Source organism: Mugil cephalus, chromosome 1 (assembly GCF_022458985.1).
Source record: "Mugil cephalus isolate CIBA_MC_2020 chromosome 1, CIBA_Mcephalus_1.1, whole genome shotgun sequence".
Classification (NCBI taxonomy): Eukaryota; Metazoa; Chordata; class Actinopteri; order Mugiliformes; family Mugilidae; genus Mugil; species Mugil cephalus.
Genome location: NC_061770.1, coordinates 23,031,279 through 23,042,896, shown reverse-complemented (window position 1 = coordinate 23,042,896; position 11,618 = coordinate 23,031,279). Strand labels below are relative to the sequence as shown.

General features: G+C 39.1%; 1 protein-coding gene across 1 annotated transcript; it reads right to left on the bottom strand.

The window, feature by feature from the left end:
• Positions 1-638: 638 nt before the first annotated feature.
• On the bottom strand, positions 639-11,476 carry LOC125019341. Its single transcript, XM_047604083.1, has 7 exons — positions 11,179-11,476; positions 8,803-9,943; positions 5,409-5,543; positions 3,431-3,605; positions 2,805-2,903; positions 1,618-1,709; positions 639-1,134 (listed from the first exon to the last, which is right to left on the bottom strand). The coding sequence occupies exons 1-7, from the start codon at positions 11,439-11,441 to the stop codon at positions 985-987; spliced, it is 2,055 nt and encodes a 684-aa protein (XP_047460039.1). The 5' UTR covers positions 11,442-11,476; the 3' UTR covers positions 639-984.
• Between the last annotated feature and the right edge of the window lie 142 nt (positions 11,477-11,618).

The following is an 11,618-nucleotide window of genomic DNA, read 5'->3' as shown; positions in this document are numbered from 1 at the left end:
GCGCCCCCATGTGGACAACTTCAGTACTGACACATCTTTAGACTTTAATACACCAGACACCTATGACATATATAGCAAAGACCACAGAGCAATAAAACACAGACATGTGACAGTCAAAGCAGTGAACCTGATGTTGTTTCACTGCAGACCAGGAAGACTGGAGATGTTCTGAACAAGCTGCCTAACCATCAGCTGATAATAACCAAGCTTATCAAATGTTGATTAAAGCTCGTTGATTTTTTTTTTTTTTTTAATGTAGTTTCCAAGACATTGATCATGTAAATTCCAAAATGTGCTGCAACCATAAGATAGAGAGATCGATGGACAGACGCAGACACAGGCACTTTATTTATCCCATGTGGGATCCGATAAATGAGCTAAATATTTTTTCCAACAAAACCAAACTTTATGGATATTTTCTGTCTGTTCTGTAGCAACACATACGAAAACACATGAGATATTTGTGCTGAATATGTAAAATTGGCAAACGGTGGTTCCTACTCTAGAGTCTGTCATCGCTTGTGGTTTTAGGTGTGATTGAATTAAAATACTGGATTGAATTGATCAATAACTTAATGTGAAGTATTTACTGCAACATTTCCTACCATTTTTTTCAAGACCCCCCTCTCCAAAAAAATAAAAATAATAATACACAGAAGAACATCAGAATAACTGAGAATTTAACCATTTTCATTGACACTTAAATAAATAACATAAAATAATTACAGAAATAACAAAATAGACGTAAAAGTGAAGCAGAGTATTTACAGAACCAGAATCTAACAAGAGGAAATTTACACACACATAGGAAGAATGTAAATATACTTTTGGCCTTTTATACAAGCAGGAAGTAAAGAATAATAGTGGCTTATCTAAAGAAATTATTTAAAATACATAAAGAAACGAATGGAGGATGGACACAAATGTTCTGAAAGGTAGAATTGCGCCTCTGAAACATGCAAACATTCAGCAAACTGAGCGGCTTCAGCTCACGGTGGCCACAGAGTCCTGGCTGTCGGCCAGAGTTTTCTTCTTCCTGGTCTTGCTGGGGTCCCAGTGACAAACCAGGCTGTCGTTCTGCACGCTGTAGTTCTTGTGGCCAATCAGCCAATACGTGTTCATCTTGCCTTTACCCTGGAAAGAGAAGGACAGGACATGTATCTGAGCGGGACGCCCGAGCAAAACTCAGATTTTCTTCCAAAAATAATGATCAAGAAAAAAACACAGAGAAGCAAAAAATAAGGTGCAGACATTCAGGTCGTAGATCAGTGTATTAATGCTAAAAATGCTCAGAGAGAATAAGTTAGCTATTAACATTAGCTACTGTCGCAAGATTTTAATAATCAAAGCTGTGCAAAGCAATGAAAGAAATTATGGCTGCTACCAATTCACATTCAGAATAGATTCCCAACACTTAGGAGACAGAACGTATTCACCATTCAACAAAATGAACTCACAATATATTATCCTGTTATGTGTTTTTGGTCTGTTTCAGAGCCTCTTTGTGTTTGAGCACAACCAGAAGAGCAGGGCAATATTGTAGGCAAATATAAAAAAATAAATAAATAAATAAAGAATAGAGATAAAACAGATTGTTGTACAGCTGGAATCTTTTACCTTGACTTCAATCTCTCCACGAAGCTGCAGTTCGTAGGCGTTGTCTTTGATTAGAGCCAAATAAGTTTCTGAACTTGTGTGGATTCTCTGAGCTGACAGGAGAAAAACACAATATATAAGCACATGTGTCATGCTAGGGGCAGATCTCACTATATATATATCTGGGATTTATGTGCAACAGTAGTGCACTATCTAGTTAATCTCTTACATAGACTGTATATAAATATGGACGATGCGTCACCACTGCCTTGCACTGGACAAACATGAAGCTTTTTTTTCCCGGGGATATGGGCGCCGCCATCTTGAGACTTTGGTGTCAGAGTCTGATCAGTACGATCCGAAAGTGGAGCCACAATAACGAAGACCTGGCCACACTTCATCCAGACTCACTCGCGTTTTTGTTTAATTAATACTAAACTCTGCTACCTCCACCAGTTTAAAGGAGATATTCGATTATACACTACACTTATTTTTTACACCTTTTTTTGGTTGTTTTACACAAAATGGTTGGCATGGCAACTGGTAGTCACCATTATGTCTCATCCTGCTTGTGCAGCATGTAGCCATAATTAACTAAAACAAAACTAATGCAAAGAATTAACACTTGAACGTGCATCAACATTGTATCAACTACATAAAATGACTGAAACCATCCTTGTAAAAAAAAAAAAGATTTGACGTGTATATTAGTGTTTTCATTTGGGTCAAGTCCCGCCCACTAACATGGAGGAGGTGGAGCTTATGACCTATACTGCAGCCAGACACCAGGGGGAGCTCTACTTGCTTTGGCTTCACTTTGGAGGAGCTGTTCCGCCTTCCATCTTTATACAATCTGAGGTTTACATAGTGAAGCTGCACTGGTATGTGAAATGTTTGAATTCTTGAAGGTTTAAATATCTAGTTTCATCTTGATTTCTACAATAACTGTGTTAGCATTCACGGATTCTAGGATATATTTGTCATTCGCAACCATGCAGAAGAATAAGATGCAATGAAATTATTCAATTAGGTCCCAGATTATTTCCCTTTAGCAGTTATACTAAATAAAAAATATAAAGAGCAACATAGCAGCAGAAATTTGTGCAAATTGTATATGAAATGAAGCAATTCACACAGCTCCGCCATAGTTTAGCAGTCTCAAAAAGTGTGTGAGGTGTGTATGTGTGTTCCTGTGTTGTGAGCCTTACGTAAACTGGTAGACTCCATTCTAGAGGCCGTGTTCACAGTGTCTCCAAACAGACAGTATCTTGGCATTTTGTAGCCCACTATTCCTGCCACGCATGGGCCTGAGAGGAGCAGGAGGAAATGAGACTATATTAACAGAGATGGTATACAGTATTCAGAATTATTAGGGGTGGGTATTGGCGAGGACATCACGATACGTATCGCGATACCCGAGTCACGATACGATACATTATTGCGATATTATGAAATTGCGATATATTGCGGTATTCTATAAAGTTCACTGAAAATGCTTAAATGCAGCTTAAAATACAAGTTGTATGTATGTACATCAGATGAAGGTGATAATTGGACAAATTGAGTCAAAAAACTATTTTATTTGAAATTCTCCATTTCCAATTTATTGCATTTGTACTTGTATCGAAAGAAAAAATATCGCAATACATTGCCATATTGCAAATATTTTTTTCCCACCCCTAGTAATTATGTTCCATTAAACACCAGAGCAGGTCACCATTTTGCACCATCATTATTTATCAAGCAATTTGTGTTTTTTTTTTACGATGAAGTGCATCCCACACACACGACTAGAGAACACGAATGAAACGCCAACGACCTGAGCTCCTCTGACCTGTGTGGATGCCGGCTCGGAGCTGCAGCCTCTCGTTGGGCATGTGAGGGATGGAGACCTGTCTGACGGCCGCCACCAGATCCAGAGCCATCTTGGCGATTTCGTCTGCATGCCTGTCGCCGTTCCTCTCAGGCAGACCGCTCACCACCATGTAAGCGTCTCCAATGGTCTCCACCTGGTTTCACAGTTCCATCAAATATTGGACAGAGTTATTATTTTTATTTAGGAAGGCAAGAATGAAATACAGTACTTGTACAAAAGAGTCTACCGTCCAGTCCTCCTCTTAACCAAAAACTAATGGTCTCCATCCAGTGAGAGTATAGTATTACATCATTGAAACATGTTGCAGTTGTTATAACTCACAAAAGAAAGAAAAAAACACACACACACACAGATGGGATCTCTTGCTTTTCTGTCCATGTTCTTAATAGATAGGTTAGCTTTTCTATTCTGAATATTTCTAAGGTAACTCTGATCCAGCCCTCTAGAGTAGGTGGGACTGGATTTAGCCATCTGCATCGACTGATGATCGACTTTGTGTTTGCCAGATTTATCTTTTCAGTTTATGAAACTGGAATAAACATTTTATCATCACAAATCCATTTACGATCGATAAATGAAGATAATTTGGTTCTCTAACTAAAATCCCTAGAAGCTAATACCCACTTAAGGTCAACCCAAAGTGAAATGGGAGTTGTTAGAATGGTATTATTGAAGATACATGCTGGGAAGATGTGTGTGTGTGAAGTAAAATAAGTAGCGGTCCAATGTGGAAAGAATTCGACTGGAAATTAAAGATGAAATATTTTAGGACAACCCTCTACATCTTAATTAAAGCGCTAAAATGGACTTGTGCTGGAGGGAATGTCATCAGATAGGAGACCACACACGCATTTTTTTGGGGGACTGCCCGAAAAAAATAATTGGGAGCGAATTCAGATTCAGCCAGAAAGATGATAACTCTGTCATGGTTGAGAGGAAATGAGAGAGTAAAGATAACAGTACATCTTCATCTTCAGATGGACATTTTCCAGACAAAGTGGGCTCCCATAAGTGAATATTTAATCCTCAGGCATTATAATCCTCACCTTAAAATAGCTTGCTAAGCTCAACAACACAAGCACAAAAACGAATGAAACAACAAACATTTTCTGCACAGGCCACATATATTTAGGGATTTAGGGAAACAACTGAATTTAGAGTTGAACACTAAAAACGTAAAACAATTGTCTCATAAGTGAAACCATAATGTTGCAGAATGAATGATTTTATAGTGTCATGGCTGAGAGATTAAAAAATGTGATTATAATGGAAGTCAATGGGGCATTTTTGTTTGCTGAGGTCACAAGTTTAAATCTGATCCTACACAAAAACTGATAATGCAATCAAGTCAATATTTTAGATGATCTTGATCATACCCAAGACTGATTTGAAAAGAAAATGCCCCAGCCACCCAACATTTAGTTTTGTTGAAACTAACCAATTTTTCATTTCATTTTTTTTTTCATCATTCAAACATCATTGACTCAAACTGGTATTTAAAGGGTTAAAATATTCAAAATGATAGAATTTTTGGTAGTTTTGTAAAATGATGAAGTGGTTTAAGAGATTTATGCAGAAAAAAAATCAGGAAATAATATGACAACATTAAGTTTTTTTGTTTTTTTATATGTAAATAAGAAAATGTGTAAGAAGATCTAAATGAAAATAGGAGAACTGTCCAGATGTGGTATTGAGTCATATGTACAAATTCAACAGAGACATTTTGACTTTTCACTGAAAGAAAAGCAGGAAAATGTGACCTCAGAGCTTATGCATGTTACCAGGACATCCTCAGGAAATAAGCAAGCAAGAATATTTTTGAAAATGTGAAATTAATCATTCATCATTACATGTGTGTCCGCCCTACAGCTTTTTAAGGCTTGGTTTTAGGTTTTAGAGGAAGGGGCTGGGGAATTCATTGAGTCATGGGCGTTACCTTGTAAACGTCATAAGAGTCGATGCGTGTGTCAAAACACATGTAGAGGTTGTTGAGCATCTCCACCACTTGCAGAGGAGTACAGGACGCAGAGATGGAGGTGAAGCCCACGATGTCCGAGAAGAAAATGGTCACCTGGAGCAAAAAAATGGAGCGAAATGGATCCATCATCGGACAAAACCACTCAGTCTTTATGTTAATGAAAATAACACAAGGCAATAAATGAAATGTGGCCTGGAGGCACAAAGAGATGATTAACGCTGATTCATGATTGCTGTTATTATAGAGATTAAAACCTCCATAAAACCCTAAAAGAAGATTGTAAAAACACTGTTGTTGAAAACAATAGACAAAAAAAGATATTACTATTATTATTATTATTAGTAGATATTTTTAAAGGATCTCCGTGGTGTTATTGTCAACTATTGAAGACAGTATTGAACTAATTAACATAAATATGTCTCATTTCATTACGCTTGTGCTCCTGGTTGAGCTTGTTTCCTGAAACAGGTTGTTTTACAGTCAATTGTGGGCATTTTGTCTTTAAATTAAATGTGTAAATATTGAGTAAAACTTTAACAATGCATTAACAGCTGCTCCGCCACTTAACAGTGGACCTTTTTTTAAATACTTTACTGCAGAATTTCATCTTCATAAACAATAAGTATCTGCTCACTGCATATTTTTTTACAGTCTATACCCTCCAAAATATTGCTTTTTCTTTTTTTTTAGAATAAAAAATAATAAGGTTAAATAAAGTGAATGAATAATTAAGTGAATAAGCAAATCAATAATAATATATGTATATACAGACAAATATATAAAATAATAGTAAGAGAAAAAAATAAATAAAAAATGAAGATGGGAAGTGGGGATGAGGGCTCGGGGGATTCCCACTCATTTCATATTTTTAATTTGATTGAAATTATCCACTGTTTTAGTTTCTGTCCTTACAGTATCCCATCTATGGATTTGATCCCTGTTTGTAAAAGTTAATATTTTTTTCTGTTTTAGTCACCCATGCTTTTAATCTAGGTGTGTTTGGCAGTTTCCATTGTTTTGTCACCTGCTTCATTTAACATTTCTGATGTTTCATTGAGCAAAAGCTTAAGACACTTTTAACAATGTGCCACAAATCTTCCTTTAACCCGATATGATAACATACATAACCTACATCAGATGCAGCAGCACCAGAGCCTATAAGTTCCTCATAAATGTCTTATGTGTACCTGTTTTAAAACATTTAAGGCCAATAACTAATGCCAACAAAAGAGCAGTTTTGAGACAAAAGTGTGAACTGCACAGCTGAACAAATGGACAAAAAGTTTTAGCTTAAATTTGAATTTTTAAATGCTGATAATTAAACAGAAATAAATCTCTTTAAGCATCTTTCGGCTTCAGTGGTAGTAGATGTAGCAGTAGGGAGCCGTCTTTACCAGTGGCTCCTTAATACTTTTTTTTTGTCCTTACAATGACTAATTTGTTTTTTTTTCTGGGTTTTTTTGAGTGCTAAGGATGTGTGTTGGTACTCTATATTTCCTATGGTCTGCACATCATATGTTTTCTCACAAATTCTTCGGCCCCGTTACAGTTTCCCATTTAATTTAAAACAAAAAAAGCAAACAGGGTCTTACATTTTCCTTCCAGAATACTACAAATCTCCAGTTCATTTTGAAAATTTACCCCGCTGTTCTGTTCAGTAATAGCTCCCACCCCCATGCGAAGAGCTTTTGGCACAGCTGCTTCAGACCTCTTCAATAAGCCAGATGCAATTTTCACCCGTATAACTTGTTTTATCTCCCGATGAATATGGAGCAGGGCAATTAAAGGTAATTACGCTAACAATGGGAACAAAAGCAGCATACGCACACACGCACACACACACACACACACACACATACACACGCGTTCATTTCACAGACTCTTTTGCAGACCTTGCACAGGCACTAACCGCCCCGCAACTGTTGCAGCCCATAAAAACTCTGAATTTGGTTGATCAAATGCTAAAAATGAACAGAGGGGAGACCAACAAGAGGAAATATTTAGTATTACATGTCTCACGTAACAGTTTTAACCTCTTCCCTTTCATGGTTTTAATACTAGAGAGAAGCAAAACTCTTACTGAAGCATCATATGTGAGGATAACTGTCTGCACCCATATGTTTTCAACCTTTATGGTTTTCTAAGTGCAGTGATTCTCATTCCCATGACTACTGCACAAGCACATGGCACAACAAATCAGGGCCTTTGGGTACTACGGGTTGAGGGGAGGGGCCTCTGTGGTGGATCGTCCCACAGATACTTGATCAATTTGGGATCTAGTGAATTTGGAGGCCAGATCAACACCTTGTGCTGTTATACGTATTTTTTTTTTAGTTGTTCCTAAAATGTTTTTGTGTGTGTGTGTGTGTGTGTGTGTGTCTGTGTCAGGCTGCATCCTCCTGCCATCAAGAAGTGTCATTGCTATGGGGGTGTGAGTATCTGGTCTGGTCTAGGTGGGTGCCACACAAATGCCAGGTCGAAAAGCAATAGTTTCCCAGCAGAAAAACTGAATTGTTACAAGATGGTTTTAATGTTATTCACTTCTCCTGTCAATGTTGCGGCTGATTGGTGTAAGTCACATACAGTAGAATGCAGCGCTGGCAATTTTCCCGCTATTCACTGATTGAGTCACTGTTTGAGTGAGCTACGATCCTTGAAAAAAAAACTAAACAAACCTTGAGTCATTTCAGTTTTGTGTGAATAACCAACCACAGATGGGTCTATGTAAAAATGCAACTCTGCTTATGCAAGGTACAGCTGTGCATGAGGCCTGGAATGCCTTCGAGAACAAAAACATTGTCAAGTTTCCTGCTACACAAGATTAGCGTGACCTGAATGGCTGAGAATCTACACAGACAGCCTGTGGTAAAATGTCTTTTGGAAGGGAGTGCTGCTCTTTCAACCTTCGACAGCAAGTGAACCCTGCATCTTTCTTTTTTTTGACGGTTTTCCTTTGACAGGCTGCCATGAGTTTGACCTTCATTATCACTACCTCGGGCCTATTTCTTCATAATTCACCATTTCAGTGAGATTCTCTAAGTGTTCCCAACTGCTGCAGACTTATTTACAAAGCCACACTACATTGTCAAAGCTCAGAATCCTTAACACTACGAAATACACCAATAATCTTCTGTTTATTTTGAAACAGGTCCCGATAAATAATTAAAGTTTCTAAAGTAGCTGCCTTGAATCCATGCTCTGCACAACTCCTCTGATTCTGCCCGGCCCTGAAACATTAACAAGGCAAAGACAATTGACGAGCTAGTGAAATGGTCTATTATTTGCTAAAGCTCACTGAAGCATATGAGTAATCCTTCATCATGCCGAATATTCTCGTTGCATTTGCACAAACCTTTTCATAGCTTTCGGCTTCGACGTGTTTCTGCCTGCGCAGCTGCCTGGCGACTGACTTGGGCAGCATTTGGTGCAGCAGATCTTCAGCCAGATGCCTCTGGCGCTTTAGATCCTCTGTCTTCTCTCTCAAACACTGGGCGTAGTTCTGGATCCACTCTGCCATTTGCTTGAAGGAAAACATCACCACGGGATAGATGAGGCAGGCTATGGTGAGAAGGCAGATCCTCATACTGAGGCCCGAAGACCTGGATCGAGACGCCAACCTGAGAGCCAACACCGCCCGATCAAACAAGCAATGCTGAGCGTTGGTCAGAGCTCGTATTCCCGTGCGAGATCCGGACAGAAGCTCGGTTCCGACACCAGAGATCTGCCACTGACTTGTGTCGAAAAAAGAAGATTGTTCAATCTCCAGGCTTGAGTTCAACTTGAAGTCTATGTTCTCTAGCCAGCAGTCATTCAGTCGCTCTGAGATTATCCTGGAAAAGCAGATGTAGTTCAACGTATACCTCCACTCGTACTGGAAGTCTGTAGAATTTTCAATGTGCCGGAAGCTCATCAACTGGTGGTTGAGCTCTACGAATCTTACCAGAAGTCTTGCAGACAGTACATCCCTCCAGTTGGAGTTTTGTTTGACTTTGACTAAAGCGTCTTCTACTGTGCCCCAGATGTCAAGAAGTCTTTTGATGGAGACAGAAAAAGACAAAATGCCATTCTCACTTTTGTCGTTTGTATCCAGTGAAGAATTTAGAAATCCTTCGATGCTTCTCCTCGCTTCCTGGCAAAATCCAGACAACTGAGAACCGCAAGCAAGTCCGTGGCCGTATCCGTATGTCATGTCAACACAGAGACGATCCAACACGGGGAACACAACGTCTGAAAAATTTGCCCCCGACATCTCACTGCCCACGTCTTTTGTGAATAGAGTTCTCATTTGTTGAAGCTTGCCGACAAGTTGCAGGAGGGCTAGAGTCCTGCAGGAAGACAGCTCGTCGTAAGCGGCCTCTGTCGTGTGCAGCAAGTCCAAGTTGGACCTGAGGTCGACGGATACAGCGCCAAGCAGGGCCAGGAATGAGAGGACACAGGCCGTCACGATCCGACGTACGGTGCGACTGCTGCCAGACAGGGAAAATATGGAAAACCTGGAATACAGGAGTGGAACAAACTGGTTGGAAGTCATATGTAAAATGCAGCAGCTTTATAAAGGCTTGTTTTAGACATAAAGTTTATGCTACACATGCTGGCTAGAAATATATTATATATATCATTTGTATTTTTTGCTGGTATCTGTATCGGCCGATACCCAGGTGCGAAAACATAGATACATATATTTTTTCCCCATCAACATTTACAGATAGCCCTGTCCTGCTGGAGGTGCTGCGGACCTGTGCAGCCCATACATTGTTCCTCCCCGAATGGAAGAGTGCATGACAATATTCTTTGAGTCCAATAAATGTTTGTTTTTGGTTAAATTGAGACTTGTAACATTTGTTATCATTGTGTCATTTTTATCATGTAAATGGAAGGAGAAAGGGCAGTGTTGGCTTCAGATATTGTCTCAGAATCATGGGTAAAAATCTGTGTCGTGAGCTTTAGTATAAATTAAAGACAATAAAGAATGGAAATAATCATTGGCTGAATCTTTGAATTATACATTTAGAGAAACTCTTTCCGATCATGCTCAGTCATCAGCTCAGGACTGTAGTCTTTATGAAGTCATTTACAGTAGGGGTGTAAATTGGCAAGGACTTTACAATACGTATCACGATACTTGAGTCACGATAAGATACATTATTGCGATATTATGATACATTGCAATATTCTACATAGTTCACTGAGAATTTTTTAAAAGCAGCTTAAAATGCACATTATATGTACATCAGATGACAGTGATAATTCATTGGACAAATTAAGTAAAAAATCAAAAAAAAAAAAAATCAAAAAAACAAAAACAAAAACAAAACAATACAAAAAAAACAATATTAATCCAAATGATCCATTTCAAATTTATTGCACTTGTACAGAAATAGTGGTGGTGGAGGTGTGGCAGTCGCTCACCACAGGCCCTAAACATAACTTTTTCAAAATACATTCAAAATCGATATTGTATGGAAGAAAGAATATCGCGATATATTGCCATATCGATATTTTTCCCACCCCTAATTTATAGATTATCTGAAATAGAAAAATAAAGTATCCTAACTCAAGAACTCTGTGTCTAGGCATTAACTTGTTGCATGTGGAATCAAAAAGTCACTGTGAACAGAAGGGTTTGACTCTGACATGCGTCCGTGCGTCCTGACTCTGACCGCTGAGATAAATCAAGGCTCAGCCAGAGGGGACTGGATTCAAACTTATGCAGATTTGCGTGTCTCACCTGCACAAATGACACTCGCTGTCCGCATCCTGCTGCGCGGTAGGAGCGACCCGCCTGGTCTTTTTGAGGAACCTGCCTTTCAGAGAAGCCGAGGACAGAGTCCCAGATGCGAAGCACTCTCTTGTCATGAAGCCCAGCGATGACACGAGACTGGTGACTGCGGCTGGTCTACTGTCCCAGACGGTGGCCCCGGAGTCATTGCAGACGGAGGTCGACCACGCGGAGACGTCCCACCGCTGGAAATCTGTGCAAGTCAGCAGCATTGTCTCCTCTACTTCCGGTTTCAGAGTCCACGGCGAGAAATTAAAATATTTCAAATATGTCTAGATAGATAGATAGATGGATAGATAGATAGATAAAATAAAATTTGAAGTGGATATAGACTGATCAGCCACAACATTAAAACCATAGACAGGAGAAGTCCCTAGACCAGACCTGGC